We start from the raw sequence: 22,821 nt of genomic DNA, 5'->3' as shown, positions 1-22,821 counted from the left end.
ACCGTACCCTTTTCCCCTACCCCTAGCGTTCTCTCCTTAACGCTTGTTAGCTTTCCTTCCATGTTTCTGTCTTCATTAAAGCTTTTTTGGATTTCAACCAGCAGAAGACCTCACTCCTTTTAGACCTCCATTTCATGACACTTTCTGCTTTCTTAGTTTATGGCCTCCCTGGAAGATACAAGGTTTATCAGACCATAAAATGCAATTTAGTTCCTCTTTTACATGGCATTTCTCCTCTACTAGGCATCTTCCTGAAAGTCAGATTCAAATAGAAGGCTGCATCACTCAATAGCCCAGTAACCTTGAAAAAATTTCATCACCTCTCTGTGCCTTGGTTTTCAGCAAAGGCAATTATTGGTCGAACATCATTACTTGGCACAGCACTAGGCACTAAGGTTACAGTAGTGAACAAAACAGAACAGACAAGGTCCTTGCTTTCTTGAAGTGTATCATTTAATAGGGTGAACAGACAATATACATGCACATGAAGGAATAAAATAGAATAATTTCAGGTAGTAGTAAATTCTATGAAGACTGGGGTTAGGTGTCAGGAGAGGCCATCAGAAGACTGCACAAAACAACTTTTATTCAGAAATATTTGAGCACCTACTCCATGACAGGCATTGTTCTAAGGTACTGTTTTATATACCTTTGAAGACAATCTAGAGTCATGCTTTCATGAAAATGGCACTTCAATGTGTGAGTGTGGGGCCAGGGATGGAAAAAAATAAAATAGGGTAGTGTCAGAATAAGGGACTCTGTAGGGACTAATTTTGATTAGTTGGTCAGGGAGGTCTTCTCTAAGGTAATTTACCCATGTTAGGTTTGGAAGAATGTTTCAGATAAAGGGAACAGCTAGTATAAAGGCCTATAGATAGGAAATGATAGGTAAAAACTGAAGTAAGGAGCAGATCAGAACACGCAAGACCAAAGTGTAACAAAGGTGGCATTGTTAATTCTGACACTCAGGCAAGTGGGCCAAGATCTAAAGGATGTCTGGTCTTATATAGCTGGTAGAGGGGGAGCTGGTTTCTATCAAGGACCACCAAACTGTTGTTCTCATTAGGACATTAAAGCTGTCGTCTCATGATAGGGACTCTCCTGGCAGGTTCTTCTTATCAGAGTGTCAGCATATTTCTGTTGGGTCTGTAATTGAGCCTTGCAAGTATGTGCAAGGATGAGCCTGCAGCATGTCTCTCTCTTCTTTGAGTTATGTCAACTAATAATAGTCTCACAGAATGGCTTTTCAAGATGGAGTTAATTTGGCCAACCTAACAGGAATGAGTTCTGTATATTCAAGACAGAGAAAGAAAACCAGTTTTGCTGGAACCTGGTGAGGAATATAATAGGTGAGGATACAATGTGTATAAGGCTTTGTAAACTACCCTAGAGTTGGTATTTTACTCTTAAGTACAATGGGAAATCCATTAGAGGCTTTTATTATTATTATTATTATTATTATTTGTAGAGACAGAGTCTCACTTTATGGCCCTCGGTAGAGTGCCGTGGCATCACCCAGCTCACAGCAACCTCCAACTCCTGGGCTTAAGCGATTCTCTTGCCTCAGCCTCCCGAGTAGCTGGGACTACAGGCGCCCGCCACAACGCCCGGCTATTTTTTTTTTGTAGAGACAGAGCCGGCTATTTTTTTGTTGCAGTTCAGCCGGGGCCGGGTTTGAACCCGCCACCCTCGGTATATGGGGCCGGCGCCTTACCGACTGAGCCACAGGCGTCGCCCCCATTAGAGGCTTTTAAGCAGGAAATGACCTGTTTTTAAAAAAATCATGCTGTGGGGCAACACCCCCGGAATGAGCAACATATATTAAGATATTAAGAGTAGGGGTAAGGAGACCAGCTAGGAGGCCCTTGCCCAGAGACCTTGTAATAGAGATGCACAGTAGTTTTCGGCAACAGCAATTATTATCATCATCACTGTTTGGCACTGTGCTCTAAAGCTGTATCTAGAGTTACATATGCAACTAGGTGATGTATTTACTGTGGCGAGCAAAACTGGGGGCGGCGGAGAAACAAAGAGTTCTGCTTGTAACTGTAATGATCGTTTCTATTCATTGTACTATGTGCCCGACGCTGTGCCAGACAATTTTCAGGAAAAAATTTTTTAACAGGAAAAAAATTACAACACTGCCAGTAAGTACTTTGCGTTAGTTTTGTTAATAACTTTGACTAGGACTGGGAAGAGGGGTCACCTCTAACCGAAGCCAAATCCGAATCGGTCTCCACGGTCGCGTCTCTGTAAGGTACAAGGCCTCTTTTCCATTCAACCGGTACAATTTTCTTACAGGGTTGTCAGGGAAATATCTCCCAGGCGCAGTGACCGAAGTACACTAGGCGTGGAATCGCTGCCTCTGCCCTTTCTGCCTCGGGTCTTCACCCTCCTCCAGCTTTGTAGCTCAAAGTGAATGAAATTCCAAGACTTGTAACCACGACAAAACCTCCTTCCCTCAATTGATTGGTGTTGGGAGGAGCCTCGCGATTGGTGGAAAGTCAGAGGAGGCGGGCGAAGGGAGACTTCTGGTACCTCGGGTGCCCTCACTTGGCACCACTCCCACTTTTTACGTAATTTTCTCCGACTGGAGGCGACGCGACCCGATGACGTTTCCACCGCTAGTTGGCTGGGAGCAGGCTGCTGCAGTTCCAAAGCCTGACTGGCTGCCGGCGCCGCCTCGGAGGTGAAGTGTACTGCGCCGATTGGCTCCCGGGCTCCGGCCGCGTGTGATGTTCCGGGCCGCGATTGGCCCTCGCCTGCCGGGGGTTTCTCTCGCCGGGACTCCGGACTCCCGGAAAGTGGACTAGCTGGGGAGGAGGGGGCGGGCTAGCTGTACGGACCGAGTAGGGGACCCCCGGCGTGTGGCGGCCTCACTGGGCTGGGTGGGCTGGCCAGCCGACGCAGCAGCTGCTGTGAGGAGTGCGTGGGACCACGCCTGGGACAGAGGAGCCATGGCCCCGCAGAACCTGAGCACATTTTGCCTGTTGCTGCTGTACCTCATCGGAGCCGTGATCGCCGGGTGAGGAGCGGGCTCCGGAGGCGCGGGGCCAGCGGTTCAGCCTTTGCCGGGGAAGTGGGGGAGGGGTCCCGAAGAGGGAGCTGTGCGTGGAGCGGCGCTGCCAGACCCAGGGAATGAGAGGGACATTGCGGTGTGGCGGAGGAGTGGTAGTATGAGCCAGGCTGGTCGGGGGAGAGAAGGACCCCGGGTGACACTAGCCAGAAGGCCTTAGATCCAGGGGCCTTTAGCGCTAGGTTTGCCCAGAGGAGTGGGAGTTGGATGCCCGTGGAACACAGCATCTGGGGGATGGGGGAGGCTGAGGGAAAGAAGGTGGTTGTAAGAGGAAGCAATGTCACGCAGAGCTGAGGGGGAAGAGGGGCCCCTGGCTGTGGTGAAGGTAGAGACAGTGCCAGGCCAAGTTGAGGCAATAGACATTTGTTCAGTCAAGGAGGTGGGAGAAAGTGCTCCCTGCTGAGCTGGAGAAAGTGGACCATACTATGTCCAGCCTGCCACGAACCCTTGGGGGACGGACCTTAAAGTGGGCGGGTCATGCCAGGTCGAGTGAGGAGGGCAGGGAGAGAAGCCAGGAGGGACCGAAGGAAATGGGGTTGGGAGAGCAAGTAGAACCCGTGCGTGTCCCAGTTCTTGAGCCATCGATTGAACCATCGTCATGCCTTTCTCTATAGTACACTCTTGGGAAGCCAGATAGTCTGAGCAGGAAGAGCAGTTCACCCACAGGTGGTAAGCTGGGACTGGGATAGCCCACCAGTCAGGACTCCCCCTCCCCACTTAGGAAGTGGGCCATAAATTTTAGATTTAGAAGGAACCATCTAAATTTTGTAGCATTGGGTTAATAACATGTCAGAAAATAAGAGCAGATGAACCCTTGAGGATCCTTCTTCCTGCTTTTAAGATCCATAATCCTTTAGGCCTGGTGACCCAGGATACGGTATGCTGGCCTCATATTTTAGAATGCAAGAAGCAGTAGGTCTCAGCTTCCCCAATATACAGGTTGCTCTAAATAGGGAAGGTACTACTGCTTCACAGAGCTTTTTACGTTGTAAGTACTTGTTCTCTTAAAATGTTTTCCCCGTGCATATATGCTTTAGCATTGTTGTCATTTTTCTGTGAAATATCTTAAATTTTTCCAAAAAATAATTTCTATAAAATGCTTTATTGTTACTATACTGTTTTTCTTAGTAATTTTTAAACTTAAAGCAACAAGTATCCTTAAATATTTAATAAAATATCAATCTAAATATTAGCAATACTGTGGCTTTAAACTTCAGTCATTCATAAGGGTATCTCTTAGAGACTGTAATGTTGATGCTGAGCTACGCTACCCAGCTTTTCTGCGTTGTTACTTAACTATTTTTATATGAAGCATATTCTAAGTAAGCCTCACTGTTCATACAGTTAGCATTTTGTTATTAATGTTGACAATTTTTTTTTAGAGACAGAGTCTCACTTTATCACACTTAATAGAGTGCTATGGCGTCACAGCTCACAGCAACCTCCAGCTCTTGGGCTTAGGCCATTCTCTTGCCTAGCATCCCAAGTAGCTGGGACTACAGGTGCCCGCCACAACACCCGGCTATTTCTTTGTTGCAGTTTGTCTGGGGCCAGGTTTGAACTGCCACCCTCGGTATATGGAGCCAGCGCCCTACCCACTGAGCCACAGGTGCGGCCCTATGTTAACAATCTTTTATTTTGTTCATATTTCAAGAGATGTCAAGGTTTAACAGATTAAGATGTGGAGGGGAAGCGTCTAATTAATCCTCATGGAACCCCTTGTGAGTGATAATTTTTGCAAGAGACATGAAGTAATTAAATAACTTTTCCTAAAGTGTGACTAAGAACTTATAATTCTTTTTAATATTCTGTCACATATCACCTGGGTCTTGGCAGCCTACTGCATTTTTTCCCCAATGTGTTTTTAAATTACCATCACTACTAAGTATCTCTATTATGAATAGCTTCCCATTCCCATTATTGAAAGGATGCATTTTCAGAATAAATTCTGGTGACTAAAATAACTCTGGAAAAAAAATATATTTTTGTGAGTGTTCTTATTTATTCATTTCCTTCAGTGAATTTTTTTGGTGTCTTCAAATGGGCTGGATATGATCCCTGCCCTTAAAGTTTATTAAAGGCCTATTCTCTCTTCCCACTACTCCTTGTTGCAAAGCTGCTTTAAAATTAATTTAATTGTAGCATGGTCCCTGGGAAGGAAGTCAGTTGATCTCTACCCCAGTTCATGGCATATATATATTCACAGCTGCTGAGATGTATAGTATAGGCTCTTACATGTGGGCTTTAGCAGCTGTCTGTAATAAAGGTTTGATCTTGACAAACTAATATAACTATTAGAAATGAATGCAAGATTGATATTTACTCAACAAAAAGCACAACTCGTTCTTTATTCAGTATTGTTATTTGAGCTTTGGCTTACTCCTATTTTAATCTTTGAAGTTAATTTCAGTCATTTCAGGCCCTGCACAATGGCTCACAGTTGTAATTCCAGCACTCTGGGAAGTCATGGTGGGTGGATTTCCTGAGCTTAGGAGTTCAAGACCAGCCTGAGCAAGATCAAGACCCTGTCTTTATTAAAAATAGAAAACCAACCAGCCATTATGGTGGGTACCTGTAGTCCCATCTGTTCAAGAGGCTGAGACAAGAGGATCACTTAGCCCAAGAGTTTGAGGTTGCTGTGAGGTATGATGTCTACCCAGGGTGACACAGTGAGACTCTGTCTCAAAAAAGAAAAAAAAAATTCAGTCATTTCTTTTTTAACATTCCAACAGTGTTCCTATTAGGACTTTTATGTAACAATCTTTTTGAATACAGAAAGTCATCCTTTGGGTTGTTTTTGAACCCAAAGTGAGTAGCATTCACTTGAAGCCAGTATAAGGAATAGGGTGGAGAGTTAATTTGATTATATGGTTATTTCCTGAAAATAACATAAGACTGTAAAATAAAAAAATGATTTTCTTAAGGGAAGGTATTTCTAAAAGAAGAGTGCCAGAGATGTTTTGAATAATCCAGCATTCCCCAAAAACATAGCCTTTCATTGTGATTACTTTGGCTTATGACTCATAAAAATTTCTGGTATGTTTTCTTTTTTAATCATTCTGTGCATATGCAAGTGTACCTATGACCATATACCTTTGTTTTTGTATCACTTTGTTGAGACACAAACGTAAAAGGGGAAATAAATCTCACTTTCACTTTTAAAAATGTACCGTATAACTCTTTAATGAAGTGTTCTCTTTCCCCACTTCCCAGGCGAGATTTCTATAAGATTTTGGGGGTGCCTCGCAGTGCCTCTATAAAGGATATTAAAAAGGCCTATAGGAAACTAGCCTTGCAGCTTCATCCTGACCGGAACCCTGATGATCCCCAAGCCCAGGAGAAATTCCAAGATCTAGGTGCTGCATATGAGGTGAGTCAGGAAAAAGGATAAAGAATGAATAAAATCTATTGGTATAGGAAGAAAACATATAATACAAAGAAACCTTCCTTCTTATTTGAAAATAAACACTCCTATTTAAAAATAGGCCAGCACAGTGGCTCATTGCTATAATCCTAGCACTCTAGGAGGCCAAGACAGGTGGATTGGTTGAGCTCAGAAGTTCAAGACCAGCGCTCAGAAGTTCAAGACCAGCGTGAGCAAGAGCAGACCCTGTCTGTAAAATTAGCCAGGTGTTGTGGTGAGTGCCTGTAGTCCCAGCTACTCAGGATGCTTACTTAGGCAAGGGCATCACCTGAGCTATGACATCATGGCACTCTCTACTGAGGGTGACAAAATGACATTCTGTCTCAAAAAAATAAAGAAAAGAAAACAATAAGATCATGTAAAAGTATTAAAAAATAAATTGTACTAATTCTGTGTTATAGTAAATCTTATATTCATCTTAGTAGATGTTATTTTCTGCCTTTTCCTATTAATATTTTAATACAGAGAATAATGTCAAAAAAGTAAACAAAAGAAAATCTGATAGATTAATAAGTACATAATTGACTGGTCCATAAAAACGAAACCTAAATTAGGGTTGCAAACTTACATACATGCCTATGTAGACCAGACAAATACATGCAGGGAGGATACAAGATAAAACAAAAAAATGAATATTTTGCCTCCATATTGGGAAACAGTAGGGATTATTGTGGACTTTGACAAACTGAAGCCACCTTGCCTATTTAAAGGGAACAGCTGTATATGGGACTGTACATGACAAAAACTCCAACCAATTTTTACCATATACAAATGTGGACACTACTGTGTTCCTAGATCATCTAATTTTTTAAGAGAAACTGGAAGTCTAGATTTTTATATAAATTTTCCTCTTATAAAAATTTAATTCACTTAAATTTCTTTTTATGCAGATGAAATAACAGCTATAATTTGAATTTGCAGCCTATATTCTAGAGTTCAAAACACTTTTATCATTTCACTTAGTCTTCACTAGGACACCATCAAACATAATGCGGCTGGACATATTTTTATTCCCATTTTCTAAAAGGGCACAAAAAAATTAATTTAACTCTAAAAGTCACAAAACTAAAACTCCTGAATTCAAGTTTAAATCCCTGTATATTGAGAAAACTGGAAGCAAATCAAAAAACATTTTAGTCATCCAAAGAAGACATTCCAGGACTTCCTAGATTAAAAAAAACTACTCAACTGAAACAGTGATCTTTACCCAGATGAAACGTAGAGCTGATGAGGTCCCCCTTTCCTTTTTTTTCTTCACATCTTTAGGGATCCTATAGGACAGGAATTCTTAACGTGGGGCCTATGAATAAACTTGAGAGGGTTGATGGCCCCTCTTAAATTACGTGTGACATTTTGGTTCTTGTTGATAATATGGATTACTTATGTTACACTGCATTTCTCATGAATAGTCCCACTGTCCATTGTTTGCTAAGAACCTAATAACTCAAAATATTTTCTAGGGAAGCTGAGTTTTTCATGTTCTTTATCCGTGACCTAGGCAGGCTACACATAGGTCACTTGTGAAATTGCACTTAACTCTTAACAGCCTTTTTATTCGCTAGTTCAATTTTTCTTTATCATTCAAGCTTGATTGCCTTTAGTCTTAAGTAAATTAGTGTTCACAAATCAGAATCCCAGTACAGTATGAAGATCCTTTTGTGAACAGAAATTTATTTTCTCTATAGTGCTGGGATTACTGTTGGCATTTTAATTAGTTGAGAATCTGTGTGTTGGTTGACTAATCAACTGAGAATCTTTGCTTCTTTTTAAAATAAAGTTATTTTAAACTTTAAATAACTGGTGGGTTCAAACTCAGCCCAGGCCAGCTAAAAGAGCAATGACAACTGCAACAAAAAAAATAGCCCTGCCTTGTGCGGGGTGTGTGTGATCCCAGCTACTTGAGAGGCTGAGGCAAGAGAATTGCTTGAGCCCAAGAGTTTGAGGTTGCTGTGAGCTGTAGCACCACGGCACTCTACCCAGGATGACAGCTTGAGACTCCGTCTCAAAAAAAAGAGAATGCTCACCCTTTTGTACATTCAATTTCTCTTTGGCCTTTTAAGTACATCTTAAATGTTAATAAATTGTTGTCATGACACCTTACACATCACTTAGGCCCTGAGCCAAAGGTGTGTTTTGAATATGCCAGTCATGTTTTAACCTCTCTTTTCTTGGACCACCATGAGTATGGTTTTGAAATAACTTTCTCCTTCAGTCTTTTGTTTACATGAGAGTTTATAAATAAAAGAACGTTTTAGAACTATTTAATTTTCAAAGGCATCTTACCTTCTCTGCTGTTCAAACTCAGGAGATTACAAACCTAAACATATGTATATGTACATATGTTTAAGAAAGGCATTAGCATTTTTCTACAAGTAGATTTCTACAAATGAAAAAAGTATGAAAATGCAGCAGCGTAGACCTCTCCGGAAGGTGATTGTCGGATTCCTTTGCCTTAGCAATCTCCTAGTGTGTACATTTGAGCATTTGAGTTTGGGACTAGTGTAGATAGATATATGGGGTCCTGCTGTTTGTAAGGCTATCCTAATTATCACTAATGATGATCTGTTGTAGTCATATCTTAGCATAAGTGCTAGGGTCAAACTTCATGAGAAGTAAACCAAGGAATCCATCTCACTGTTTTTCCTGTTACTGCCCCGACCTTCACAGTCACATCACTAACCTCTGATATGATATTTCAGTGACTAGGTGAGATCTTATAACTTTAAAAATATGAATTGAGCAGTGTGGAATTAATAATGCATCAAATAATTTGGTCTGTTAGAATTAGAGAAAATAACTTTATAAACATGCCTTATATAATGAAAACTACATTCCACTGAAATCTTAGATATGTGTAAGGATAACCTTACAAATAGCAGGACGCCATATATCTACATTACTCCCATACCCAAATTCACACGTGTACACGCTAGGAGATTGCCAAGGGAAAACATGAATGTGCCTTAACTGAATCTTAGTGACTCATTATCTTTTCCTCCACTGGCTTTTATCCCCAGGTTCTATCAGATAATGAGAAACGAAAACAGTATGATACTTACGGTGAAGAAGGATTAAAAGATGGTCATCAGAGCTCCCATGGAGACATTTTTTCACAGTAAGTAATTTATCCATCTATAAAGCATTAATATCTGAGACTGGGTCTTAATGATTATTAAAGAATTATCCTCACTCCCTAGTGCAGAAGCTTTTGATGAACAGTACAAGTCAACTGATCCACAAATCAATTATTGTCTTCCCTGTGGGAAGATAGTCTTTTGTTTTCACAAAGTTTCAGGAAAGAGCTAACACTGTAAGAGCTATCCATCTAGCCAACCATGTTAGTTAAATCAACCCTGACAATTATAAGGGGGGTATATATTGGAAACCAGTTTGTCCTCCCCTACTTGCTATGTTGGAATCTGCAGAGCATGTAATGAGCAAAATAACTGTAAGCAGAGAGAGAGAAAAATTTCTTTTCCTGTACCCAGAACTGCTTCTCTTTAATCCTGTCAACAATTCAGGGTTGGTTATGATAACTAGCATTGAAGGAAGGGATTAGGGTAAAGGCTATTTATCCCCTGCCTTCTGGGAGTGCTGGTGGTTGGAATATAAACACCTTTCCTCCTCCTCTGTCTTAGAACCCCTCTTTGTTGAGCATTTGAATTTCCATATACCCTGATGATGCTGTATACTAGGAGATCTTAATCTAAGGTTTCAGATCTGAAGTTATAAACAAAAAGATATTGAACTCCATTTTTATGGGGAGAGAGTTCAGGTTTTCAAAGGGTTCTTTGAACCCTTCTCCAAAAGAAGAATTGCTGTTGAATTCAATAGCTTTCCTCATTTAGTGCTTGAGAGTGACAGTAGACTTTTAGGACTTGTAAAGATATGTGAGTAATATGATTAGTATATCTTTCGCTTCCTAAGGATTAATTTGGCTGTTTCAGCCTACTAAGGAAATGTCCCGTTCCCCTTGGCCATCCAAAGTAATACCTAGGGATGCCAGAAAGAGAAAAAGCTTCCTATAATCTCCATTTCATTCTGCTTTTATTTGAGATTCAGGGAATTTATTCACTAAGCCTGGTTGGTAGAAGAGGGAGTTATATGTCATCCTCACTGTACCAATTTCTGAGGCTTTTCAATAGTATCAAAAATTAAGATTAAAATAGCCACACAATTAAAGGTCATTGTTTCTTATTAATGTTAAAAGCGATTCTTTTGTTACTTACACAAATTAATTTTGGTCTTATAGAGGCTAGAATCCTTAGTAACTAGAATTCTGGGGGAGGAAAGGATAGGTAAATTCACATCTATTGGGTACATTGCGCATTATCCAGGTGAAGAGCACACTTATAACTTTGACTCAGTCTATACAAAACAAAATATGTAATGAAAACATGTGCCTCCTACTATTCTGAAATTTATAAAAAGAATTTTTACGAAGACTAATGTTTATTTAATTACATACCCAAGATTTTTATACAGAGCAATAGCTTCTTTCTTTGTATAAAGGGGACACTATATATGTTAAAAAGTCCTTGATTAACCATTAAGTTTAGCATTTTACTATACTTTTTCTCAGCATGCCCAATAACCAGAGTTTCCAAATATTGAAACAGATGATTTCATTGAGTCCAATGTTGAATTCATTTGGCATACTGTATATATACTGTGCTCTATATATGAGCCATATTATATTGGCTCAGTCAGTAAGGCGCTGGCCCCATATACCGAGGGTGGCGAGTTCAAACCCGGCCCTGGCTGAACTGCAACCAAAAAATAGCTGGGCATTGTGGTGGGCACCTGTAATCCCAGCTACTCGGGAGGCTGAGGCAAGAGAATCGCTTAAGCCCAGGAGTTGGAGGTTGCTGTGAGCTGTGTGATGCCATGGCACTCTACCAAGGGCCATAAGGTGAGACTCTGTCTCTACAAAAAAAAAATAATAATAAAAATAAAAAAAAAATAATTTTTTGTGTGGTACAAAAACATAGTTGCAGTATAGTTGGTAGTGTATAAATTAAAAATTGTGTATAGTGGGCGGCGCCTGTGGCTCAGTGAGTAGGGCGCCGGCCCCATATGCCGAGGGTGGCGGGTTCAAACCCAGCCCTGGCCAAACTGCAACAAAAAATAGCCGGGTGTTGTGGTGGGCGCCTGTAGTCCCAGCTGCTTGGGAGGCTGAGGCAAGAGAATCGCGTAAGCCCGAGAGTTAGAGGTTGCTGTGAGCTGTGTGATGCCACGGCACTCTACCCGAGGGCGGTACAGTGAGACTCTGTCTCTACAAAAAAAAAAAAAAAAATTGTGTATAGTGTATGACCCCAACGTATTAAAAATATCTTTCAATTTTGCATAATGCATTGCTAGGAAACAATATTCCATCTTTGTGAAGAAAACAAAATAATTGTAAAACATGAACTCTGTTTCTTTTCCTGATGATTTTACACTTTCATACAGCTTCTTTGGAGATTTTGGTTTCATGTTTGGAGGAACCCCTCGTCAGCAAGACAGAAATATTCCTAGAGGAAGTGATATTATTGTAGATCTAGAAGTCACTTTGGAAGAAGTGTATGCAGGAAATTTTGTGGAGGTAAGTATAATCAATACAGCCACTCAGATTGGCTTCCAGAACTTGTACTTTTTACTGAAATGAGAGGTTTCTATGTACCTTCTCTTTCTTACAGGGGAGAAGAGAGGGTAATCAGATGCATAGATTTGAATTAATCATAATGATTAATTTATGATACATTTATGTCATTGTTTCATGAACTTACCCCCCAGCCAGGAACTAAGTGAAACAATTCCATAACTTAATTTACTTTCATGCTACTTCTCTATTCCATTCTCCTGCCTCCCTGCAGAGGTAACATCTATTCTGAATTTGTCTTTGTTATTCCTTTGCCATTCTTGTTTTGTTTTATAATGTATAAGAAAATAGCTGAATGATGTATTGTTTATTTTCATTGCTTTTCACTTTGTAGAAATAGTGTATCATTCTTTATCTTCTGAGACTGGCTTTTTTCATCTATTACTTTACTAGGATTTATTCTTGTTGGTGCTTTTAGCTATAACTCTATTGGATGAAATTTTATTATGGCCATATTTTATCAATAAGCATTTAGGTTTTTTCTGTTTTTTTTTTTTTTAATGAACATTCTTATACATACATCCGGGTTCAGGTGAACAAGAATATCTTTCGGTAGTTGAATGGAATTTCTGAGTAATATGAACCAATGTTCACTTTTACAAGATTATATTATATATATATTTTAAATTAATTATACCAACACTTCTACCAGCAATTTATGAGACATTCTATAGATTTGGTCTCTTTAATACTTGGAATTATTAGACTTCTTAATTTTTGACCATCAAGTGGGAATAAAATGTTCTCTCATTATGGTCTTGTTTTGCATTTTCTTGATTGCCAGTTATAATAAGAGTCTCTTCATGTGTTTATTGCCCTTATTTGTTTCCTCTTGTGTGAAATATCTATTCATGTCTTTTGCCCTTTACTCTTGCTGCTAATCTATTGTCAGCTGTATGTAATACAAATACATCCTATCAATTCATAACTTGTCTTTTTATTATATTTAAGATTTATCTCAATGAATAGAATTAGTTTAATTTAATGTGATCAAATCCATCAGTCTTTTATGGTTAGTTTTTGTGTATTATTTAAGAAATTCGATTCTGCTTTTAAAATAATATAGCAGCTAGACACAATGCCGGGTGCCTGTAGTCCCAGCTATTCTAGAGTCTGAGGTGGGAAGATCACTTGCAATCCAGGAGTTTGAGGCTGCAGTGTACCATAATTGCATCTGTGAATAGCCACTGCACTCCAGTCTAGACAAGATAGTGAGACCCCCATCTCTAATAAAAATAGTAAAGATAAAGTAAGAAAGCTATTCATCTGTATTTTCTACTGAAACTTTATAATCTTCTAAGTTCAATCATCTATTTTTAATTCTGGAAAATATATCTTCATATTTTTTCAAATATTTAACTCTCCTTTGTTACTCCTACCTACTCTTAACTTTCTTTTAAAATATAAAAAATAAATTCTATTTATCCTTTACTTGCTCCTTCCTTTTGGGAGAGTACCTCATTTGGATCTTCCAGCTCACTAATTCAATTATTAGCTATATTCATTCTAATAGTATTCCATCTGCTGTGTTTTAATTTCAACTCATAGGAGTCAAACATAGAGTTCCATCTATAACTGACTGTGAACAATCAAATGAGATAATTATCTTCCGACCAGCCCAAGTTGTATTTTTATATGTAATATTTCTATTTAACTCTTATGTTATTTCTTACTCTTTCACTATGCTAAGGTCTTCCATTCCTCCTTAATTATTATCATGCTCGTTTTAAACTCCTGGTATGTCTTCTGTAGCACATTTGCTTGGAATATATGTGTTATCCAGTTTGTTGTCTTTTCAGGGACAGGCAAGTTGGACTTCTCGGGTGTCTAGCTATTTTGGTCTGTGAGCTCATGTTTCCTGTGGGTACTAGCGCTGGCATTTCCCTGTAGGGCATCTTGGGGTGAGCCCTCGCCAGTGGTTTTAACTGTGTTTTGTTTGTTTGTTTGGGGTGTTTTAGGTTTTGTTTGGTATCTGAGACTTTTCTTTCTCTTTCTCTGAAAAGGAGTCAAACAGTGCTTGTCCCAAGGCAGTTCAGGGGAGAGGCAGGCTCCTTTTATATTAGATATTTTATCTAATATCTTTTCACTGCCCTCACTAGCTACTGTTGTCCAGGTAGTAGCTACCGCACAACACACTCACCAGTTCAAAATGACCTTCTGTCTCTGGGATTTGCTCCTTTATTCTATGTTATCATTTTTGTTTCCTAGAATCCATGTTTTCTTGTGTTTTTTCCAGGATTTTGTTGGGGACACCCAGTAACCTATACGCCATCTTGACAGGAAACCTTTTTTGGGTTTTTTTTTACTTGTAGCTTTTGCTCTGAATAGTTGTAAGAAGAGGACTAGACAATTACAAAAGATGCTTGTAGCTTGTAGTACTGTTGTTCAGGCTGCAGGGTCGGAGAAAGGGGCATTAAAAATATTTGAGCCGTCTCTCCATAAGCAGGAGAGGTTGTTTAGATGAGAGAAAAAGAGGTGAGCCTTTTTGACTCTCACATTCCCTTCCAAACCTGTCATTCTGCAGTCACTAGTACATAGGATACATCACTTTTTGTTGTTAGTGTATCCCTAAACAAATTTTCTTTTAATCTAATTATTATAAAGGTTGTAATGCCTTTGCTATTTCAATAACTCCACGATAAATTCTTTTATTAAGAAAAAATTACCTTGAGAGATGGGCTCGTAGAATGGTTGGAAGTGTGGACTTTTGAGCTAGACTGCCTAGTTTAGAATCCTGGCTCTACCATAAATTAGTTACATGGCCTTGGTTTGGTCATGTTACTTAACCTTTCTATACTTTTATTACCTCATCTGTAAAAATGAGATAATAATACCTCATAAAGTTGTGAGGACTAAATGAATATGTAAATGTGTTTAGAGCTTTGTTTGGCATGTAGTAAGCACTAAAAAGTGTTTGCTCTAATTACTGTTATCATTGGTATGATTTCTTCTGTTGACCTGGGCTTTCATCTGTTAGTAGGCTTTAAAGGATTTTTTTTCAAGTATTCTCGTCATTCTGTGTCATGAGCACATACCTTATAATTGGTGTTAGACTAAAGCAGGCAAGTAGTAATACCTTTCTTCATATATTAATTTCACCTACTTAGAGGGATCAGAAGGTTTGATTGCAGTCAGCTATGAAGAGATCATGGCTGTGTCTTTTCCTGCGTATTAAAGGAAAATAGTCCTGGATTAAGTTGCCGGAAGCAAGGAGGCATTTTCATCAGGTTATTCACTGGATTAGTTGGTGGTCACACTGATTGTTAGTATGCTTTCCACTGGTCAGATTTCTTAAAAGATAATGATTCTGGTAATGTGTCTCAAAGAAGTCACACAAGTGGGGGTCATTTTTTGTCAGTGGCCAGTTTGTGTAATTCTAATAGTGACAGATTCACACTTCTTTCCAAGAGATCACTTAACCCACCTGCACAAGATGGGAGCCCCTGAATCTGGCATGGAGGAGTATCTCCTTGAAAAGCACACCCTGGGGCACAATGATAATGACAGCTAAGCCTTAGACTAACCTCACAGGGTGACTTCCATGGTCACCAAGACAGTGCATGCATGTTGGGGTTTCCTTTACCTTTTCTATAAGTTGTACCAAAACATCCGCTTAAGCTCTTTCATTTGTAACACTCCTTCAAATAAAGGAGTTTGGTTACGTCCCCACTCCCCCACCAAAAAAAAAGGATAATGATTCTATGAAATACTTTAACTCAGTAGCATTTAGTTGTGGCTTAGAAATGCTTATATCATACATCTCATTTTGGTTCTTTTTTACTCCCGCCTCTCTTCTACAACTTTAGAATTTGAGTCATTTGAGTATGTGTTTGTTTCATTCCTGTTTTGCCAATAATTTGTCCTCCTCAAGAATTCTGTCTGTTTTAGGTCTCCCTGAGGGATAGCTTGCCAGAGAAGGGGAAGTTTCAGTGGGGTCAGGTGTGCAGAGCCCTGAGTGGCTGAGGGAAAACCAGCTGTTTTGCATGAGAGAGAAGCTGATACTGTTTATGCACTTCTTAGGTGGTTAGAAACAAACCTGTGGCAAGGCAGGCTCCAGGCAAACGGAAATGCAATTGTCGGCAAGAGATGCGGACCACCCAGCTGGGCCCTGGGCGCTTCCAAATGACCCAGGAGGTGGTCTGCGATGAGTGCCCCAATGTCAAGTAAGTGAAAGCACCTTCTTTGTTTGTGGAGAAACACTGTAATCTTATTTGTCTAATAAAAATGCTAGTGTTACATACCTACATCTCCCTTCCTGCCTCTCTCTCCCTCTCCCCACCGCATTCTATAAGAGGATATAGGAAACTACAAAGGAAGTTTTTATTTTTTCCTGAAGTATTCTGAAGTATTCTAAATACAGTAGAACCTCTGTCTGTAAGTTGACCACCCAAGAGACTGTAACAAACATACGGAGGTGGTCAACACAAGGAAGTAGGCCTGCTGTACTGATACGTACATTTGGTGCATGTCCAGTCCATGAAAATTAGGACGACTTAGAGGTGGTCAGTGTAGGGAGGGGGTCAGCTGTGGAGGTTCTACTGTACTTTTATGTTTCTAAACTAACCAACAGTGCCCCTTATTTCTGAATATATGTAGCAAGGGTTAACGCTTCAGTTTCTTCCTGTTTGAAATATTAGATCAATCTTATGTGTTTATGTAGTGTGTAGTCGTTTTGCCCTGAATTTTAGCAAGTTGATGGGTATCAGATGACTTTGTCAAGTAGGCACACTGTAGTCTCCCTAGAAAAAGTTCTGATAAAATAGATAAAACTTTAACTATATGTATCTGGGGTTTGTGTTTTCATTTTTTTTTAATTCTCTTTGTGTCAGATTAGTGAATGAAGAACGAACACTAGAGGTAGAAATAGAACCTGGGGTGAGAGACGGCATGGAGTACCCCTTTATTGGAGAAGGTGAAATACTGATATTTGATGTTTTATTACTGTAACTCTCTGCTTGCTTATCAATACCTCTTGCCCCTACCTTACAGAGTAAATGTATGTGTAATTTCCAAACTCATCAGCCAGATTTAAGGTACAGAACTTCTGGTCAGTCCCTATAACAACAAGATACAGAACTCCTTTATGACTATCCTGGTTACCCACCTGAAGCTGTGGCATTACTGTTTATCCCTTGAATATCATGACCAAATGGACTGACCTAAGTTTTAAGTTTCATCAAAATTTAGCTTGTTCGGAACATAATGCATTAATTTTAATACAGCAATGAAAGAAGATATATAGCTCTACTTGGTATTAACTAGATGCTCTCAGTCCTCACCTTTGGACTTAAATTTAAAACTCTAAAAGAAAAAAAAAGTTTCAAAAGACTTCAGATTCAAGAAACCATTGAATCATTTTTTGTTTAGGAAATTAAGTGAAGTTGTCCATTGCTGTGTCCAAGGCACAGGTAATCTTCGTAATAATCTAAAACTTGATGTAACAGGCATATACACTGCCTCACAGATAGCCTTGGCAGAGTCAGTGCCTAAGGTAGTGGCTTTAAAAAGTTGTTCCCATTGCTAAGTAGATTTGTGATGTCCAATTTGTGTGACTACTAATACGCTATGATCGTCTTTGACTAGGTGAGCCTCATGTGGATGGGGAGCCTGGAGACTTACGGTTCCGAATCAAAGTTGTCAAGTAAGTGCTCTAATTTTAGAGGTCTTCTCTTTAGCCTCTGCTTTTCGGATGAGTCAGATTATAGAGAGGTGGGTAGCCACCACCAGGCACTTTTCTGTTTCATGCCCTTAATACGCTAAATGACTATTTATAACTTTTCAATACTACTACTGAAAATTTGGGGTTGGCCCTAGTATAGCGCCCCAGTTATTTACTTAAGACTCATAAATCCAAAAGATGTGGAAAGATTTGGTAAGACAAGTGAATTGTGAAAGAGAAGCAAACAAATGTGGAGTCAAGAAGAGCTGAGATTTTAGCTGAGAAGCTGTGGCATCATACAAGAACGAGAGACCTTTTCATAGAAAGGACCTTCTATGTGTATTACACAATATACAGTTTCTGTGAAGAGAGCTTTTGTGAGCTTCTCTTAAGTATGAAGCACTGCTTAGAGAGTTTTGCCTGGGACTCAGGCTTTTTTGTTTTTTATTTCTATCCTGTTACCACTTTGGAAACCAATGATAACTAAGGAATCATTGAAATAGGTTCCCACTGGAATATGGAAAAATGGCCCACCACTCCCCAAGACTTTCCCTCACTGTACTTTTTAATCTCAATGATTTTTTTCTCTAGCTTTCCTTACCTCCCTTCTCTTTCTCATTACTTCTCAGAGACTGGAATGTGTGCTCCTCCCTGATAAAACTGGTACCTTCTTAAGTCCTTGCCTTTGCCAGAATTCCCCCTTTCTTCACATCTGCCTTGTCTGCATCTCCAGAGCTGATTTGGCTTTGCAAGACCAGTTCAGAAAGTCTCCACAGATCCATTCCAGATGCTAGTCTTTCCAACTTCTACTGCTAGAAGTTGTCTCTCTCCTTTTGCATAATCTGATGAGTTATAGTTTTACTCAAGTACTTTGGCTTTTGTTGATTGTAAACTCCTTAGGAGTAGCATTTAATAGACTTATATGACTTTATAGTCTTGATTAATACTATACACAAAAGCGTGTCTGATAATACTTATTGTTTGAAAGAGTAGTGCTCATCTTTTTTGTTGTTGTTGAGACAGAATCTTACTTGTTCACCCTTGGTAGAGTGCTATGGCATCTTAGCTCACAGCAACCTCAAACTCTTGGGTTCGAGTGATCCTTTTGCCTCAGCCTCCCAAGCAGCTGGAACTACAGGCGCCTGCCACAATGCCTGGCTATTTTTTAGAGACGAGGTCTCACTCTGGCTCAGACTGGTCTTGAATCTGTGAGCTCAGGCAATCTACCCGCCTTGGCCTCCCAAGTGCTGGGATTACAGATGTAAGCCACCACACCCAGCCCATCCTTATCTTTATCTAAGATTTTTCTAACAACTTTTTGACTTCTTCTTAAAGATGAAAATAAACAATTTTTACCTTCTGTTTTTAGGCACCCAATATTTGAAAGGAGAGGAGATGATTTATACACAAATGTGACAGTCTCACTAGTTGAGTCTCTGGTTGGCTTTGAGATGGACATTACTCACTTGGATGGTCACAAGGTAAACACACCAATATTTCTGTTTTCTATTATTTTAAAGCCTTCATATGGGTACTTGTGAGATTACATCAGCCACCTCAATCATTTGGAACCACAGGGATGTCTTTCTTGGTTGTGTTCTGCCTTCTCTCCACACTGGACTGCTGCTGAATGTCCAGCCGTAACAGTGCTACAGAGTTTTCTGCTACTCGGAGTTGATTTCACAACCTTTGACAGTAAAACCTTACTTATTTTACTTGTTTTTGTATTTGATTTTTCTTTTTTCTTTTCTTTCCTTTTCTTTTTTTTTTTTGAGACAATCTTACTTTGTCACCCTTGATAGGCATCATAGCTCACAGCAACCTCAAACTCTTGGGCTTGAGCGATTCCCTTGTCTCAGCCTCCCAAGTAACTGGGACTATAGTCACCTGCCCTAATGCCCAGCTATTTTCAGAGACAGAGTCTCGCTCTTGCTCAGGCTTGTCTCTAACCTGTGAGCTCAGGCAATCCACCTGCCTCAGTCTCCCAGAGTGCTAGTATTACAGTCATGAGCCACCACTGCTGGCCTGATTTTAAGGAACCTTTTCTTCTTTTGACTCAAATTGTCCTCATACATTTCCTTTGGCTCTTCATCCTTTCTGTTTGCTGAGCAGCAACGTTTTGTGCACCAGTGCTCACTAGAAGATGCATGATGTACTTCAGGTATGCCAGACCTATTCTAGTTAGTCCCTTTTCCTTTCCAGGTACGTATCTCCCGGGATAAGATCACCAGGCCGGGAGCAAAGCTATGGAAGAAGGGAGAAGGGCTCCCCAACTTTGACAACAACAACATCAAGGGCTCTTTGATAATCACTTTTGATGTGGATTTTCCAAAAGAACAGTTAACAGAAGAGGCAAGAGAAGGTATGGACTATAATGAGCGTGTATTGGGGGGCGGGTATTGTTAACAGCATGGCAATAAACACAAAACCCTCCAGTGACATGAGACGTCAACCATTAGTACTAGTAGAACACCGAATACGAATGAACTTGTCTTTCTCTGAGGCGATGCTAAAAAATTCTTGTGTCACTGTTACAAAAGGTTGTGTAAGTTGGACTTTGAAATCTAGGGAGTGATAGCTTATATGAGAGTGAAACAGAATCACTTAAAACAAATGAGGTGGACAAACTCATAAGGGACGATGAGGTATTACAGAAGGACTGAGGTTCAGGGGTTGATGTGCATGATGACTGGTTGAAGAGGCTCCTAAATGGGACGTGATAGTGAAGAAAAGCAGACAAAGGAGGAGGAACAGAAGACTTAGTTGAAGAGCCGACTTTGCTTTTTGATTGCATCTTCTCATTCCTCATTTCTTAGGTTTTTGTGGGGTATGTTATAGAATGTGGGCCTGAGAGGAGACAAGGGATCATTTTTGGATGCACACATGCATGTCTACGTGCTGTCAAGTTGGAGATGGGTAGTTATTTCATTCGGATCCACGGTTGTCATCAGGCCTTTTATGAGCCTTCCCATGAAACATGCTGTTTAAAGTCTAGGGACGTGAGCATGGTGCCACCATTTCCCAGTCCCTGAGCCTTTCACAGAGCTTCCAAAAGCACCAGGTTGGAAGAGCATCTGGAAGTTCACAACCTCCATAGGAGCCTCTATGCGGGCCCCGGAAGAATTTGCCATTTTGGGTGGAAAATAAGTGGTGGTTACTAATTATGATGACTTTGTACTTTGGATCTGGATTTGCTACACCTTTCTTGATAGTAAGGCACCAGCTGCTTAAGAAGTAAAGATGTTTTCAGGCGGCGCCTGTGGCTCAAAGAGTAGGGTGCCAGTCCCATATGCCGGAGGTGGTGGGTTCAAACCCAGCCCCGGCCAAAAAAGAAAAAAAAAAAAGAAGTAAAGATGTTTTTAATTCATCTATTTAACAGATATGAAGAGCATTCTAAGAGGTATAGTCTCTGAAAAAGGGATCAAACTCTTGAACTGATGGCATTCAAGATATGTTTGTAAATAAACTTAAGATGTGATAAAACAAAAACCTCTAGGGAAGCAACATTTTTGTGAATGGAGTCATTTGTTTATTCTTTCCTCAGGTATCAAACAGCTACTGAAACAAGGATCAGTGCAGAAGGTATACAACGGACTGCAAGGATATTAAGAAGGAATAAAATTGGACTTTGTTTAAAATGAGTGAATCAGCGATATTTATTATCTGCAGGATTTTTTGTCTGTGTTTTTGTTTTTATTTTCAATCTGCGAGTTTAGTTTAATTTTTTTTTCTAATGATTGTCATGAAATGAATAAGAAGGCTTAAGAATTTGTCCATTACATTCAGAAAAGAATGACCAGCAAAAGGTTTACTAATACCTCTCCCTTTGGGGATTTATTGTCTGGTGCTGCTGCCTGAGTTTCAAGAATTAAAGCTGGAAGAGGACTCCAGGAGCAAAAGAAACACAACATAGAGGGTGGAGTTAATTGTTAACTATCTCATTCAAAATGCCAACTGAAGTCTGTTTTTTAAATACATTTTGTTGTTATTTTTTTTGTGACTCCTGTTTCTTTTCTCCTGTGAGCTAGTTGGGTTGTCCTCCCATCAAGCAAGTTAGATACACAAACGTGCAATAGAGTGATAAAGATCCAGTCCCCAGACCCAACACCCACAGTATCTTCTAGAAAGAAGCTTGAACAACCCGAGTAGATTAGAGATTGGGGTACATGAATTAATGTTATGCAAAGATCTAATTATCTTTGAGAAACTATTTCCTCCCATTTAATTTGAGAATAATGAAAGTATTATGATATGGATGCTTTTGCTGTTTAGAAAGTATTTTTCATGTATATTATCTCAGTTGTCCTTATGATTGGAAAGCCTTTGGTTCATTTAGGAACAAGGATTACCACTGGCTCTAGAAAACAAATTTAGAGTTGCACATTCCATTTGCTTCTTCCAATGGCACCTGATTGAGATGGAATGTTACTTGAGTACATTTGACTTATGAGCCTCCTTCACTGTTTTATATTATAGTCACATCACATACTTTCTACTTTTCTGCTAGTGAATGTTTGCAGTGTGGTGGAGCTGACTTCCAACCATCAGTATAGTTCCTGTAGCAGCCAGTGCTACCATTTGAAACTATCTTAGAAACAAATGAAATCACTTAATACATGTATGCATTTAGTAGACGTTTTATACATTGGAGATTCATTATACACCGAAATGACCTTAGTTGAACATTTTCTAAAAATGATCATCACATCTCTTACATATCTTAGCCTAGGTGAATGCTTGATCCTTATTTGGTCTTGGAAATATTTTCCCAAGATGTATGCAAAGTCAATGATGACACTAAGAGCTAGAGTTACCAGTCTTAGCTAGAAAGACACCATCGAGATAATGCTGTACCTACAAAGAACATTAGGGGCTTTGTCACTCCTTTTTATCCATAGTTTAGATTGCTGTGATTTAATGAGTTAAAGAATATCTTATTGGACTCCATGAGGTGTAGCTAGTTTAAGTGCTTCATCTGGGGCACGTTGTAATTTGGAAAGATTTATATCAAAAGTTCCATA

The 22,821-nt window shown here is 39.7% G+C and overlaps 1 protein-coding gene across 1 annotated transcript; it reads left to right on the top strand.

The window, feature by feature from the left end:
- Positions 1–2,597: 2,597 nt before the first annotated feature.
- DNAJB11 (DnaJ heat shock protein family (Hsp40) member B11) lies at positions 2,598–21,795 on the top strand. The gene is made up of 10 exons (XM_053565282.1): positions 2,598–3,025; positions 6,290–6,446; positions 9,518–9,615; positions 11,952–12,084; positions 16,162–16,304; positions 16,971–17,053; positions 17,725–17,782; positions 19,170–19,281; positions 20,003–20,162; positions 21,345–21,795. The coding sequence occupies exons 1-10, from the start codon at positions 2,958–2,960 to the stop codon at positions 21,407–21,409; spliced, it is 1,077 nt and encodes a 358-aa protein (XP_053421257.1). The 5' UTR covers positions 2,598–2,957; the 3' UTR covers positions 21,410–21,795.
- Positions 21,796–22,821: the final 1,026 nt, after the last annotated feature.

Source organism: Nycticebus coucang, chromosome 16, assembly GCF_027406575.1.
Source record: "Nycticebus coucang isolate mNycCou1 chromosome 16, mNycCou1.pri, whole genome shotgun sequence".
Taxonomy (NCBI): Eukaryota; Metazoa; Chordata; class Mammalia; order Primates; family Lorisidae; genus Nycticebus; species Nycticebus coucang.
Note: the sequence above shows the minus strand (reverse complement) of the source record. Positions and strands in the feature narration are given on the sequence as shown.